Below are 16440 nucleotides of genomic sequence, written 5' to 3'. Positions count from 1 at the left end.
ATTCTGAATAGACCTATTAATTCACTGGGAACTTGATAAATCAACACTAAAGTAAATGCCATTGAATCATTGGGTCTACTTTAGTTGGGACTAACAGTTGGATTTAGGCTGATGTGGAAAAATAGCAGAAACTATGTGTGCAGAGTCCATCCGCTGGTCTGCATCTACCCACAAGCTCATTTCCAAACCTTGAATTCCTTGCAGTAGGGATTGCAGGTCTTGCAGGAATACAAAGGGAGGAAAGATGTTGCATTCAGCTTTACTTCTTCTTTCCTCCAAGCTCATCTCCCCTCTTCTTTGCTATCTGAAGCTTCCCATAACTGACAGTTTGAGGCCCTCATCTTCTGGTGGCTTCCTGTTTTGGATAAGAAACATTTAAAAAAAAAACCTGCCAGGTCTAATATGAGTCTAAATGCCCTGAATGTGCCACCAAATTGCCAGTCATGGCTCCTGGAGGCTTCGGGGGAGATGATTGTCCATTTTAGGTGTTATTTTTTTTTTTTTATACAATAAACTTTCATTTAATCAAGTGACTTCTTTTAGAACTGGCATTCTAACAACAAGCATACTGAGTTTCTGTACTATACTCTGGTTTCTCTTCAGATCGTATAAATCTTTCGCCTTTTAGGTGTTATTTTTTTCAAGGTGGAGAGCTCTGGGATCTGCAAAATCAGTGCTTTGCTCATCCCAGTTTAAAGGATGTCATATTTGATGGTGTTGAAAGCCACTAGGAGGAAGGTCTGCCACAACAAATTATGAAATTTTGTAAATTTTATTTTTATGTGTGCTCTATCAGTGAAATGATAGCTCTGATTGGTCATCATTGTATGATATCCAGTCTCAATATAATTCCTTTCGTAACCATTTTATTCATGTAACCTACCTGTTTAGATGTTTACATTTTATTGATTATTTTGGTTCTATGTTTTTTCTTACATCTTTTATAACTTAAAATTGCAGTAAAAACATTTTTAAGCAGAGGCCAAACGTACCATCAAGATGGCACTACCCTACCGCATCCCGTCTTAGTCCCTGGTATAAACCATCTACCATGTAAAACTGTAGCAGGTGCCCAAAACCAGACCATAAACTAGATTGGAATCATTCTCTCCCCTCCTTCTACTCCAGTCCTGACCATCTGTGTTTTAAAACCTGGAGACAGAGGGTCTGCTTTTAAAAATAGAGTTGCTTCCTGGTGGAATGTTTTACTCTCTATCCTCAATTTTAAGCTCTTAATGGCATAATTGAGATAGAGAGGCTTTGACAGTGTGTAACAAGAAAATGAAGAAAAACTTGTGAACAAAGTTTTGAGAACCTTAGGGGAGCTGTCATGAAGATCTAATGTGTTTGCTCTTTCTAGATATGACCCAAAGACCAACCAGTGGAGCAGTGACGTGGCACCCACCAGCACCTGCAGGACCAGTGTTGGAGTGGCAGTCCTTGGGGGCTACCTGTATGCAGTGGGTGGCCAGGATGGTGTCTCCTGTCTCAATATTGTTGAAAGGTATTTTTTTTAAATGAGGAGAAAAAAGAGTACCATATATATTCCACTATAAGTCGAGAAATTTATGCCCTATAATGGACTCCAAAATCATGGGTAGACTTATATACGGGACAATAATTTAATGCTGCTTATAAAATTCTTAAAAGACGTGCCCACCTTCCTCTGTAGCCAGGGATCTTTAGCTTCCGTTTTGAGTCTCCGCGCTGTCTCCTCTCTCCATCTCAGTGTGTGTTTGTTTGTGTGTGTGTGATATCCCTCAGCCTTCCCTTGCAGTCAGAGCTAACAAACAGCTGCACAAGCAAGGGACAGAAAGAGAGAGTATGCCCAGCCTTGGACCCCCTTTTGCAAGCCATGAGGCTTGGAAGTCCTGGGGATAAAGGGCAGAGAGAGAAAGAAGTCTGCCCCCCCTTGCAAGCCATGAGCCATGGGAGTCCTGGGGATGAAGGGCAGAGAGAGAGAGAGGTTTCTACCCCCCTTTGCAAGCCATGAGCCTTGGGAATCCTGGAGGTAAAGGGGGGAGAGAAAGAAGTCTGCCCCCCTTTTGCAAGCCATGAGCATTGGGAGTCCTGAGGATGAAGGGCAGAGAGAGAGAGAGGTTTCTACCCCCTTTTGCAAGCTTGGAGATGCTTTTGGTAAAGGAGAGAGAGAGAGAGAGAATGTATGTATGTATGTATGTATGTATGTATGTGGGTGGGTGGGTGGGTGAGTGAGTGAGTGAGTGAGTGTGCGCGCTGAGATTTGTTTCCCCATTTTCCATGCCAATACGGTGACTCTTGGGAGAGGTCCAGAGAGAGAGAGAAATGTAGAATCATAGAGTTGGAAGAGACCACAAGGGCCATCCAGTCCAACCCCATTCTGCCATGCAGGAACTCTCAAACAATGCATCCCCGACAGGTGGCCATCCAGCCTCTCCAGGGAAGGAGTCTCCACCACTCTCCGAGGGAGTGTGTTCCATTGTCGAACAGCCCTTACTGTCAGGAAGTTCCTCCTAATGTTGAGGTGGAATCTCTTTTCTTGTAGCTTGCATCCATGTAGGGAGAAGAATGGTGCTTTGTTTCCTCCTTTAGATTTTTTGAAACATGCCCCAGTGTTTGACCCAACGGGTCATATCAATATCAATTATTTTGGCCCCCAAAACTACCCTCGGCTTATACACGAGGTCGACTTATACACAAGTATATATCGTAATATGAAACTTGGAATGAAGTGCAGGTGGTCATACTTAAAATGGGATGCTCCTTTTTTCTCCCAGGTATGATCCAAAAGAGAACAAATGGACTCGAGTGGCTTCCATGAGTACCAGGCGTCTTGGAGTGGCAGTGGCTGTGTTGGGAGGCTTCCTTTATGCTGTGGGAGGTTCGGATGGGACATCACCTCTGAACACAGGTGTTTCTCACAGCAAAACTGTTAACATGAGTGTGTGGGTTGCTACAGGTTTTTCCATTAGGTGCTGCTGAACTTGGATGGGCCTCATTTGAAATTGTTGTTAAGGGAGAAAATGAGAGGTTTTTAATTACAGTGAGTCATTATTCTAGGAAAGCTGAAGTGGTGGGTACAACAATTCATACAACAACAATGATGGAGGGAAACACGATTTCTCTCTGTGTCCTGTTATTCTTTACTGAATCACTAGCCATCATTATCATTGTATGGATAGCTTACTAGTTGTGGATTGTGCCTGCAGGCATCCTGAGAATATTCCTGGTAGATATAGTAAAGACTAACTCCCATTTTTTCCATATTGTACTTTGGTAATTCTGTATTAAATATGCATCTAGACACCTCTCTCCGATAGGCTGTTGCTCAAGATAAATCACTTTAGAAGATGGAATTGAAAACAGTATGGAAAACCTCTAGTTTTCAGCACTTTTAGTCCTGCAATATTGTTTCCTTGTAGCGTATGCCTGTCAGTGGCTCTTAACTCCATTACCGCCTCTTCACCATTGGCTCTCCATTAACAGCAGTGGCGCAGAAGCGGCCAGGCCTGGGCGAGGCTCTTTTCCGCTCCCCCTTCACTTGCCTAGTCTCAAGACCATTGAACTCTGTCCCCAGTTTTTGTCATTACTTAAGGAGTCACGATAGATCGACTCTAGTCTATTTAGAGGACTAAGAGACGTTGGTTAGATGGCGGGTCTTGAGATCAACCAAGATATATATCCATCAATGTACGTTTCAGGGGAGGGGTTAGATGTCTTCAACGGAGCAGCAATTCAAGTTGTGCGGGGCAATGGAAGATATGGCGTTAGCAGGGCGAAAGATTGTTACAAAAGAAGACGTGATAGATGTCTGATATCTATTCCGCCTTCCATTTGCCCTGCTACTCCAAAAGATCTGAAGAGCATGCCTAACCATCCACCAAACCTTTCTCTGCTGTTATGTAATGCCACATCAGTGAAGAATAAGTCCCGTATCATATATGACTTCCTGATAGACCACAACGCTGACCTGGCATGTATTACAGAGACCTGGCTAGGAGCAGATAGCTCTGTAACTTGGGCTCAGGCCCTTCCAGCCGGGTACTCCATCAATGAGCAGATAAGGGGAAGTGGGCAGGGGGGAGGCGTAGCCATAATCCATAAAAACAATCTCACTTTAACCAGGATACCTATCCTTGCATTAAACCACATCGAATACATTTACCTTCTCTTGAAGACCAGGGAGAGTTTGGGGATTCTGTTGGTCTACCATCCACCCCTTAACTTAACTGACTCCCTTGCCGTACTGACACAACTAGTCTCAGAGCTGGTGTTGGAATCGCCTAGGCTGTTAGTCTTGGGTGACCTCAACATCCCCCTCAAGGCTGATTTCCCTAATGTTACTGGTGCGACTTAGGAGTTCATGGGTTTCATGACAAACATGGGCCTCTCCCAGATAGTCTCTGAGCCCATGCATTGCGCAGGTCATGCTCTTGATGTGGTCTTCTGCATGGAACAGGCATATCCGTGGGCAGATATAACTAGTATCTCCACATTATCATGGACGGATCATTTCCTGGTTAAGGTTGGACTGAAGACTACTATTCCTCCCTCTGGGGGTGGAGGACCAATTAGAATGGTCCGCCCTCAAAGGCTGATGGAACCCATTAGGTTCCAAGAAGCCCTAGGGGGTTCTATGGTTGGCAGTGCCGGTGACTCTGTCGAAGTTCTGGTTAATTTGTGGAATAACAACATCACCAGAGCTATAGACATGATCACTCCCAAGCGTCCTTTCCAACCCGTTAAAAACCGTAACTCTTGGTACACTGAAGAGCTTAAACAAATGAAACGGGTTGGACAACGACTAGAGAAGCGTTGGCTGAAATCTCAAATCATATCTGATAAGACACTTCATTGGACTTTTCTTAGGTCCTATCAAGTGGCGATAGATGCAGCCAAGAAATCTTTCTACTCTGCATCTATTGCGTCTGTGAAATCTCATCCAGCTGAGCTGTTCAGGGTGGTAAGGAGTTTAACACAACTGCCTCCCACCCAGAGCCTTCTATTAGATTCAACCACAACTTGCTGTGATGCTTTTAATGACTATTTCACAGATAAAATCTCTCGGATAAGAGCTGATTTGGATGCTAACTTTAAGTCAGAAGCAATGAGAGAGGCATCCAACGCCTCTGCCATTACTGTTAGATTGGATCAATTTGAGTCGGTAAGTACTGAGGACGTGGACAAGCTCCTTAGTAGTCTGGAAAAAAACACGACTTGCCCTCTCGACCCTTGCCCATCCTGACTGGCTGTCCAGGGGGGTGATACAGTCAAGCTGATGCTGAAAAATATAATCAATGCATCCTTCAGGGAGGGTACCCTGCTTTCTTGTCTTAAGGAAGCAGTGGTCAGACCACTCTTAAAAAAGCCCTCCCTGGACCCCCTGGATAGAAATAACTATAGGCCAGTCTTGTTGTTGCCATTCTTGAGCAAAGTGATCGAGAGGGCAGTCACCAATCAACTACAGGCAGTCTTGGATGAAGCCGATTATCTGGATCCATTTCAAACCAAATTCAGGACGGGATACGGAATTGAGACAGCCATGGTCGCCTTAGTCAATGATCTCCGTCTGGGCATCGACAGCGGAAGTGTGACCCTGCTGGTGCTCTTAGACCTCTCAGCGGCCTTCGATACCATCGACCATGGTATCCTTCTGGAATGCCTGAGAGAGTTAGGTATCAGAAGCACTGTTCTACAATAGTTCCGGTCCTACCTCTCAGGCAGATTCCAGATGGTGGCACTGGGAGACAGTTGCTGTTCTAAAAGAGCTAAAATTTGGCATCCCCCAGGGCGCCATATTGTATCCCGTGCTGTTTAACATTTACATGAAGCCGCTGGGAGAAATCATCCGAAGACATGGGGCAGGGTGTTATCAGTATGCTGATGACACCCAAATATATTTCTCTATGTCTCAGACTGATGCAGTGACTAAGGATGGTGTCTCTTTTCTGAATGCCTGTCTTGGGGTGGTAATGGACTGGATGAGGGAAAACCGACTCAAGCTGAATCCAGGTAAGACGGAGGTACTCGTTATAGGAAACCCAAGCCCAGGTATGGAATTTTGTCAGCCAGTTCTGGATGGGGTCACACTTCCCCTGGAAGACACTGTCCGCAGCTTGGGGGTGCTCCTTGACTCGTCGCTTCACCTGGGTGCGACAGTCAGGAGCACTTGTTATCAGCTTCAGCTGATATGTCAGCTGCGCCCCTTCCTGGAGCAGGGAGACCTTGAAACAGTAGTACATGTGCTGGTCACTTCTCGATTGGACTTCTGTAATGCGCTCTACATGGGGCTACCCTCGTGCCAAGTTCAGAAACTTCAACTTGTACAAAATATGGCAGCCAGGTTAATTACAGGTTCTCATCGTAACGATCACATAACACTGGTTTTGAAATCCCTTCATTGGCTGCCAATTAGTTTCTGTGCAAGGTACAAGGTGTTTGTGATTACCTTTAAAGCCCTACATGGCTTGGGTCCAGAATACTTAAGGGAACGCCTTTTTCCGTACTGTCCGTCCTGCACTCGGGGAAGAATCTACTTCAGCCAATAAAATCTAGGCTAACTTCAGTCACCCAGAGGGCCTTTTCCATCGCAGCTCCGAAGCTATGGAATGACCTGCCAGAAGAGCTCCGAGACATTTCTTCTCTTACAGCATTTAAGAAGGCTCTTAAGACGGATCTCTTCTGGCAGGCCTTCCCTACCTAGTTCCTCTCCCCGTTTACTGTGACTTGCATCATTCTGTCCACCAAGTCATCTCTTAAATTAATGAGAAGAATTAAAATAAAATTATTAAAAATTATATTCTTGCCTCAAGAAGAAGAGCCCTCCCTCCGTCCCAACTGTCATCATCAGACCTGGGAGGGAATGAAAAAGACAGGCCCATTTTCCATCAGGCCTAACTGAATTACTGTAACTAATGTCGCTCTCTTTTATTTTATTGTATTTTATTTATTTTTTGTATTTTAATAATAATAATAATAATAATTTTATTTTTACCCCGCCTTTCCATAGAGATGATCAAGGCGGCTTACAAAGGATTAAAACATTACAAGATAAAAACTTGTAAAAAATTTTTAAAAATTATTTTATTGTATTCTCTATATTTTTATTGTTGTAACCCGCCTGGATTCCTTGTGATTGGGTGGGCTATAAATAACAACAACAACAACAACAACAATAATAATATCATCAAAGCTAGCTTAATGGAACTTGTGAAACTATACCTCCAGTTTTCTAATTCTAGGTGAAAAAAGTTGACAGCTGCTGATTTTATGGTTTTAAATGTTTCTTGGAAGGATCTGGATGGTTACATCTGGACACAAAATACAGAAGTAAATTGACTCACTCTTTTCTGGCATGATGCTTCTTGTATTCTTACGGTGGGAGATAAGAAATTCTTGCTTTACCCATTGATGTTTGGGGGTGGAAAATTGGTTCTTGTTTTGTTCCTTTGCACTTGGTAGACTTTTCTACTGCTTGACCACTGTCATAACAATCCTCCACAGTGGAACGTTACAATCCTCAGGAGAACCGTTGGCATACAATTGCACCCATGGGCACCCGACGTAAGCATTTAGGTTGTGCAGTATATCAAGACATGATCTATGCAGTAGGAGGACGGGATGATACTACTGAACTTAGCAGTGCCGAACGATACAACCCCAGAACCAACCAGTGGTCTCCTGTCGTAGCCATGACTTCACGCCGTAGTGGGGTATGTTTTGTATCATTTTGCTGCTGTTCCTGTTCAATATTAGGCTGTTATACATCTGAAAGGCCTTTCACAGTTAAGACTTACAGGGAACACATAAACTGACTTTTAAATTTGGAGAGGAAGAAACACTAGATCTTGTTAGCATGAGGAATTTTATACTGAAAACTATGTACAGTATCATTATGTAAATAAGAACAGAATACATTCAGTGTTACTTCAGTATGTATTAGTAATTGATGTAATAGTGGGTGTAAAGTCAGAATACTGTATTTTAAAATCAGTTTTGAAACAGATTTTGAAAGGAATGATGTCTGCTTTTTTGGATGGTGTTAAAATGAGGTCTGTACGTTAAGGCTATTTTATGAATCCTTATTGTCCAAAGTGGGTCTTTACATAGTTTGCACACTAAGCTTACATATGGTGGACACAACTTAAATAGGCACTGTTTAGATGTTTAGATACTATGTAAGAAATTTGCTCAGATGAGACTGAGACAGAATATTCTTGTGAACTCTAGGGTATTTGTATATGTACTGAGGAATCAACAAATTTACAGATTAACCATACTATTCAATCTTTTCCACATAAGCACTTAGTAGACACATCCTCCAATAAGAAAAAAGTGTGCATGGCATACTTGACACACTTACTGAAAAATCTTTTACTGAAACTCTTGGCTTTAGAAAACACTTCAGAAATCTGTACTGCAATATCCCAATTTATGCAAATAATATAATTAATTATCATCTAGGTTGGCCTTGCAGTTGTGAATGGACAGCTAATGGCTGTGGGAGGTTTTGATGGCACAACTTATTTGAAGACCATTGAAGTGTTTGATCCGGATGCCAATACATGGAGGTAAACAACTTAAATGACCATGAGGGTGAATTGCAGGTCTTGGGTACGATATTTAGCAGTATATAAACAAATGTTGCCTTACACAATATACTCCCACTTTCCCTGGTCCATCATGGTTCCCTTCCAGTTCTGCAGCAAACTATAGATTTGAATTGGACTTATGGTAAAACTGTAGTCAGCTTAAAGGCCTAAATATCCTGAAGGCACTGGATCTTATCTGAACTTGGAAACTAAGCACGGTCAGGGTGGTTAGTTGTTGGATAGGTGACTACCAAGGAAAACCAGGTGCTGTAGAACAGTGATTCCCAAATTGGGAATCACACCCTCTAGGGGGTGTGTGGAAAGATTCAGGGATCGGTGAGGGAAATGGAGGCAGCAGGGGTGCCTTCAGTCAAAGTATTGGCATGCAAGAAAGACAAGGTGAACTAGTGTCCTTTAAGACCATAGTGGGAATGAGAGGTTAGAGCACATGGTGCCAGGGCAGAAGTGGTGGCAAAAAGTAGTTTTCACTTTAAGCTTTCTGAGCTTTGCCGGGACTTAGCTGGCAGGCTGGAGCTGTCATGCTGATCCTTTTTTTGCCAGACAGTCTGAAAGAAGAGGTAGCAGAAGAAACAATCTTTGGGAGAGGAACAACTTGAAATTTTGTGGGGAAGGTATGTCTCTAGGAAGGAAGAAAAGTGGGAAAAATCTCTCCATCCTGGCAAAGAAGGATTTGAAGTCCTTCCTCTCCATGGAGAAGCTTCTCCCTTTGCATCCAGTCACCTTGGGAGCAGCAACCGAACAGCCAATCAAACAACAATTGAGAAGCCTCTTTCCCATGCCAGCCTTCACCACAAGGCTGGCATGGGCAAGAGCCTTCTCAGTCATTTCTTGATCGGCTACTCAGTCACTGCTTCCTTTGCACCCAGTCATTCTGGGCAGCAGGCCTTCCTTTTGACATAAGGCCAGCGTGGGTGAGAGGGAGGATCAGGCCTGGGCCACTGCTGGTGTATTTGCCCAGAAGGCTGAGGAGGAGGTGGTGGCGAGCTAGGCATGTCTACAAGCAGTAGACATAATATCAAGATTAGGCATGAGGGAGGTGCTGTTGTTGTCGCTTAAGAGGAAAGGGAGAAATAAGTCAGGTTTACAAACCCCTGCTGTAGCTTCTCCATACATTTCATCCTGAATAGCAGTGGGCCCAGGACAGAACCCTGTAGCACCCTGCTAGTCACTTCTCTCCAGGATGAAGAGGAGCCATCGATAAACACCCTTTTGGTTCAGTTGGTTAGGATCAGATCTAAAATAGCTGAACCTTTTGTTGCCTCTTTCACCTTCTGGTCAATGAAGTATATGCAAGGCAAGTGAGGAATTGGTTGGACCTTAAATTTTTAGCAGACTTTAACTTCCAGAAAATATCAGGATAGTTGCATAATAGAATCATATAGTTGGAAGAGACCACAAGGGCCACGCAGTCCAACCCCCTGCCATGCAGGAAGTCACAATCAAAGCATCCCTGACAGATGGCCATCCGGCCTCTGTTTAAAGACCTCTAAGGAAGGAGTCTCCACTACACTCCGAGGGAGTGTGTCCACCGTCGAATAGCCCTTATTATCAGGAAGTTCCTCCTAATGTTGAGGTGGAATCTCTTTTCCATTGTTCCGGGTCCTGTTCTCTGGAGCAGCAGAAAACAAGCTCGCTTCCTCCTCAATATGACATCCCTTCAAATCCCCCATTACCAGTATATTTTCCTTAAAGAATGTGTGATCATCTTTTCTAGGAAACCCACATCCTTAGTTTCCCTGGGTAGTTTATTTTACAGTCTTAAAATGGGGTTAGCAACAATTAGGATTACAATGCCACATTGGCTTCCCCCAGGAGACCATGGAGGACTACACCTCTTGCTGTACTACTGCACAAAAAATTGTTTTGTTTGCAATGCCCCCCTAAGACACCCTCTAGTGGTTGTGGGGGACAATTGTCCATGTATTGGGGGGCCCACTGAGCTAATTTAGGCCTAGAAAATACCTTTTAGAACAGTAAGAAAAAAGGCCTCCCCTGGGCCTTAAATGGATCTGTGGAGGGCAGAAGCAGGGAGAACTTGCCACCACGACCCCTGTGGAGCATTTGAGAACATAACAAATATTTTCAATTTTTGCAATTAATTTAAGCTTGCCTTGTAGCCCAGTTACAGGCATGTTTCTTCTAGTAAGCAGGTGTAGGGCTGTAACATATTTTTGAAATGAAAGCTGAGATGTTAAAGACATTAAATTCTGTACCAATATGCACAGTAGTACTGGCCCTGTATAGCTGGAGAACTAATTTCAAATCATTCTTAAGTTTTTCACCTGCAAATACTCTAGTAAGGACCTTGCATTTACAAAAATGAAAATGCAAGTTGAGATATTCTGGATATGTTGTAACAGAAGCTGCTCTTTGATCTTTTTTGGGTGGGCGGGGAGTGAAGTCAAAGGCTTTCACGACTGCTGTCCATAGTTTTCTGTGGGTTTTCTGGGCTATGTGGCCATATTCTGGAAGAATTTATTCCTGATGTTTCGCCTATATCTGTAGTTGACATCTTCAGAGGGGATTCTTTGACCCCCCTAGACTCTTTGTTGGCCACACTAGGCCGAAAACCTTTTTTAAGATGGAAAAAAGTCCCAAAGCTTCCAAACCATTTTGGGGTTTTTTAAATTATTTTTTTAAAGCCACTCCCAAGCTCACTAAATGAAACACTGTTGCTCCGGGAAGTATTGGGGGGGAGGGACTCTGGAGGGAACTGTGGGTTGAAAAAATGTCTGTGGGGGCTACCTGTGAGTATTTTGTATAGTTTGGCTTGTCTCCAGAGATTGTTAAACTCACTGCCAAAACTGAAATACAAGGCACGCTTTACGTGGCTTTCAGCATATGCTGAAAGTCGTGTGGGGAAGAAAGGGCGGCATGTCCCATAGGGACTAATTTAAATGGGGCTCCAGCATACGCGTAATTTGCTTTACGTGGGGGAGTCCAGAACGGATCCCCCGCGTAAAGCAAGGGCGCACTGTAGAAGTTAGTTTTCTTTGCTGCAAGACTTGGAATAAACATGTATTATTTTCAAAAGAGAAAACAAGTGTGTCCAACTATTTGCACTGAAGGATTGTTGTCATATGAGATCTTCCTTCCATTTAGCCACATATTATAATGCATTCGTGTGGAGACCGCCAAATGGGGAGGCTTTGATTCTTGCATTTTCTGTTCTATAATAATAGTGGTTAAAATAATAGAGCATGTCTTTTCTTTGCAGGTTGTATGGAGGCATGAACTATCGTCGACTTGGAGGTGGTGTGGGAGTTATCAAAATGACACATTGCGAATCCCATATATGGTAAAAGCCAATGGGAAGCATCCACCATTCATTAAAATTGGTCAGCTTGGTGACTTCTGAGCTCTTATGGACTCTAGTAACATGAGATCACACTACATTCTTTGCTGGTGCCTCTTCCTCTGGGACTATAATGGAAATTGCAAGCATATTTCTCCTCTCTACTATTGTTACACAAGCGCACACTAACTCCAGGTAACAACCTGGAACTGTTTCCTTTGCCTTTCTCTCTCCTCATCCCAATTTTACTATCTTTCTGAAGAAGCTAGAATTTAATGTTACATTAAGCAGTGACATAAGACCTCGAAGTCTATGTGCATTCTGTCAAAGAGAAGTCTGCTGAGAGGTGTAACAAGACATCTACCCTGGTGAAAGAAGATTTCTCTCTGAAACATGATTTGGTCTTGATACAAAATGGTAGTCAAGCACGATTGCCTTCTGTACTTGCTCAGTTGAAATGAATGGAAGTTGTATAAAGCCCATTCATTTCATTAGAGCTTGCATAGAGGTACTGTTGGTGAATTTTGCTTCACATCAGTTATCTACAGTGACTGTATTAGACAGGAACTTTTCTGTATGCTGAGACTTGTTTCATTTAATTTTTATGATATATTTTTGATACTGTTATAAAAAAATGATTTTTTCAGGTACATTTGGTTTGTGTATTCATACATGTGACTTGCTAGATGAGGCTGTCTAAACTCTGCACTATAGCTAAGATCTTTGAACAATCACAGAGCTATCCCATACAGTCCTCAGTGTCACTGGAAAAACCACAATAAGAACAAAAGATGAAAAATGCATGGTCTTACTGGAATAAGGAAAAGAAATAAGAAGCTGGTCATCTTTCAGGAAGTTTTCCTGAATAATCCTGGCAGAACTGATTGAGAACAATGCTAGAACACAGAGTATCTATGCTGCATCTATTCATGTGAGTGGAGTTTTTACTAGAGAGTGTCTCAATGGATTATGCTCTCTATAGTTTTCAGGTTATAAATTACACAGCCTTTCTCTTACGAGAATATTGGGAGCAAGAACTAGTGTGATTCTAGAACATGGGTGGTGATTCTGCAGTCCTCCAAATGTTGGACTGTAACTCCTAGCCAGCATAACCAGTGCTAAGAGTTGTAGCGTAATACCTTTATCCCTGTTCTGATACATATATATGTACATGCATAGTACATACATTTGAATGATAATCTTGCTGTTGTGTTTGAACAAGGAAAAAAACTACCCAACGCGGTTAATCTTTCAACTCCTCTTAAGAGCTTCTATTTAGGACCCTTGCCTTAGGTGGTGTATTAAAGCCACATGAAGTGGTGTCTAAATTTCTGGATTCAAACGCAAAATAAAGCAGAAAAAGGTTGTTGGGATTACAATGTGAACATAGTGACTGTATACTTCGATTGCCATTTTTATCCTTAAAATGGAATTCAGTTCCCTTGCAGTGGTAACTAAATCAGGTGCTATTGCAGCCTTAAAACCTCTATGGTTGATAAAAGTCTCCAAACCATTTTCAGTGTAACTATGCCATTGTTGTTGAATTTGTGGGTTTAGGAGGAAAGGAGCAACTTTATAACTAACATCCAAACCAGGTGAATGCAGCTCATCACTTGTGGATTGTAACTTGGCATGGTCCTGAACAGTGTCCTGTTTGTGTAGTCTCAGGCAGGCAACAGCTGATACACTGCTTTAAGCTTGAGTTTCAGCAAGGGAGGGAAATTGTGACCCTCCAGATGTTTTGGTTTGGACCACAGCTCCAACAATCACTTCCCCTCTGGCTTTGCTGGCTAGATAGAAGTTGCATTCCAGCATTGCTTACGTGTGAGGGTCATGTGCTCCCCAATATCTTACAGGCTTTGGAAAGGAATGCAAGTGATACTAAACTGGGCTGCCAGTAGGATTTTTTTTTTTAATTAACGTATCTTCAGTGTCTTTGGATAGATTGGGGGGGACACAAGTGAATATTTGAGAAAGATTTCACAGATTATATGCCCTTCCTTTTGCCCTCAAAATTGGCATTCTTGTGTTTACATTTTGAATATTTGCACCTTTACAAAGAAAAAGTATTCTGTAAACAGTTGTTTACATATCATTTATGCTTTTTCTAGCATGGGTTAACCTGTATAGTGTTACCTTAATAAAAGCTCAGTGTGTGCGTTCTGTTTTTGCGTCAGTTGCTAGAATTGTTGTCATCTATAACATTGATACTCAAAGTGGTGGGTCTTGGCTCTGTGCTAGTCTTTGAGCCATTGGCTGCTGGTCCCTGGAATGTTTCCAAGAAAGAATTGTAACCCAATGGCAAAAATTTAGCGTTGTTCCCCAGCACAGTGGGAAAAAATAATTGCCTGACCTTGACATCGGATAGCCTGAGAAGCATTACATTTCTGAAATAATCATCTTTGGGTAGCATCTAAGACTAGAATGTTCTGGCTGGTTATTCCAGATCAACATACACAACAATATGTATCTCTCCTCTTGCACTTCATCTTTCCTTTTCCTTTTGTACATGAAGGCACCTTTCTTCAGGCATTACTTGAGTTACAGAAACAGCCTAAGTCATATTCACCCTAGGTTAGAATAAACATACGCCCTAATATGACTAGCTGAACATTCTCGTTCTACTCACAAGACAGAGGGTGTTTTGGGTCTTGGGAGGCTGGAGGTCTGGACTCATTTGCCCAGCCTATGACCAAGCTTCCCTAGGGAAGGTGAGGTGAGCAGCAGCAGCCCCCTCCATCTCTCCATTAGTTGCAAAATCTGTTTCTTTGTCTCTTTTTGTGCTGATTTTTATCAACTTTCACATGGAAGCATCTCAAAGCTTCTACACTTCTCCTCAAACTGGTCCTCCTCATTGGTCAGTTGTCTCTCATGATCTCTGTTTTTCTTCTGTGATGCTGAACCCCCCCCCCCCCCAATAAATGTAACTTAAAACCATCACATTATTAACCCTTTGTTCCCTGGAGGAGAGACTACACCTCTCTACTAAGATAATGGAAGAGCGAGAGGTCCTTGTGGAGACTAGGGATAAAAAGAAGTCTCTGCTTTTGGGCACAAAGGACAAGAAACCTGTGGAGATGTAGATGCAACTTTTAAAAACCCATTTAGGCCTGTTACAGACTGCCAAAATAAAGCTGCTTGGGGTCTCTTTGGAGGTATGCTATTTAAATGATGCATGCAGCCTAAGAATCCGGAAGCTGTACCAAAGCTGCACTCCAGTGCTTAGGAATGGAGTGTGGCTTTGGCACGACCTCCAGACTCTTAGGACCCATGCATCATTTAAATAGCATACCTCCAAAGAGACCCAAAGCAGCTTTATTTTGGCAGTCTGTAACAGGCCTCAGAGTCACTTTTTGCTCATTATTATTATTATTATTATTAAGCTTTATTTATATAGCGCTGTAAATTTACGCAGCACTGTACATAAAATCTTTTAATTAGACGGTTCCCTGCCTTCAGGCTTACAATCTAAGAAGACACGACACAAAAGGAGAAGGGAATGGTTGTGGGGAAGGGGATCAGGTCCAGCATTCTTCTCTCCCTCTGAGGCCTGGACCAAGGCAGATGGACAGATGGAGGGCTCTTGTTTCTTAAGGACAGGTCCAATGGCATTGGCCTACCTTCTGTTCCCCTCAGAGGCCAGGATGGAGTTGGATGCCTTCTGGGAAGGGCTCAGTTCCTTTAGGGAGGCCTGATGGCATTGGCCCACCCTCTCATTGCAGCAGAGACCTCTTAAAAATGCCCTGGAATGCTCCGAAGAAGTAGCGCAGACAGCAGTAGCAGTCATCGTTTAGCAAAAGACCCTCTGGAAATCAAAAGCAGGATGTCTGAGTAGCCAAGCATTCAAATGTGCGTCTCCAAAGTCAGGCATGAAATTCAAGCCAGATTGGATCTGGATGACAGTGTGGTGAAGTCTCCTTCCTTGAAGATCGTTAAACAGAGGCTGGATGGCCATCTGTTGGGGATGCTTTGATTGAGAGTTCCTGCATGGCAGGGGCTTGGACTGGATGGCCCTTGCGGTCTCTTCCAACTCTATGATTCTATGATTCTATGACAGTCTTAGAATAAACACTGACCTACCTTCGTGATATGTTTTTAGTGATGGAGACGGAGACATCCTTAATGCTGGGTTTGACTTCCATGATTTGCTCCGAGGCAGGAAACAGAAACACTTGCTGAGCTGCCACCAGGGGGAGCAAACCCCACAGCAACTCCAGTCATTGTTACAGCTAGCTAAGAATAGTAACTTGGTAAATTTAGAACATTAAACAACTATAACATAAAGAAGAAAAAAACAGAATATACAGCCATGTGAAGTGGAACACTCAGTTCAGGGTGGGGAGGATGTCTCCGTCTCCATCGCTGAAAACAAACATATCACGAAGGTAGGTCAATATTTATTTTTCCAGAGATGGAGTGGAGACATCCTTAATGCTGGGACATACCAAAGCTTATGGAGTAGGGAGAGTGAAGTGAAGTAATTAAATTTGATTTTTGTGGATAGATTGAAGCACACGTCTACTGAAGGAAGCTGCAGAAGACTGAAAGGCATCC

The 16440-nt window shown here is 42.9% G+C and overlaps 1 protein-coding gene across 4 annotated transcripts in view; it reads left to right on the top strand.

The window, feature by feature from the left end:
- The window catches only part of KLHL20 (kelch like family member 20), an 85945-nt gene extending 72148 nt beyond the window's left edge, over positions 1-13797 (top strand). For all 4 annotated transcript variants that reach the window (XM_089515992.1, XM_089515990.1, XM_089515989.1 and 1 more), the window contains 5 exons: positions 1361-1504; positions 2757-2890; positions 7483-7691; positions 8443-8549; positions 11809-13797. In XM_089515992.1, coding sequence (XP_089372118.1) covers positions 1361-1504; positions 2757-2890; positions 7483-7691; positions 8443-8549; positions 11809-11893 — 679 coding nt within the window. In that variant the 3' untranslated portion in view covers positions 11894-13797. The remainder of the gene's footprint in view (positions 1-1360; positions 1505-2756; positions 2891-7482; positions 7692-8442; positions 8550-11808) is intronic.
- Positions 13798-16440: the final 2643 nt, after the last annotated feature.

Source organism: Sceloporus occidentalis, unplaced genomic scaffold (assembly GCF_023333645.1).
Source record: "Sceloporus occidentalis isolate IW3139 unplaced genomic scaffold, rSceOcc1.0.p SCAF_3, whole genome shotgun sequence".
NCBI classification, from domain to species: Eukaryota; Metazoa; Chordata; class Lepidosauria; order Squamata; family Phrynosomatidae; genus Sceloporus; species Sceloporus occidentalis.
Note: the sequence above shows the minus strand (reverse complement) of the source record. Positions and strands in the feature narration are given on the sequence as shown.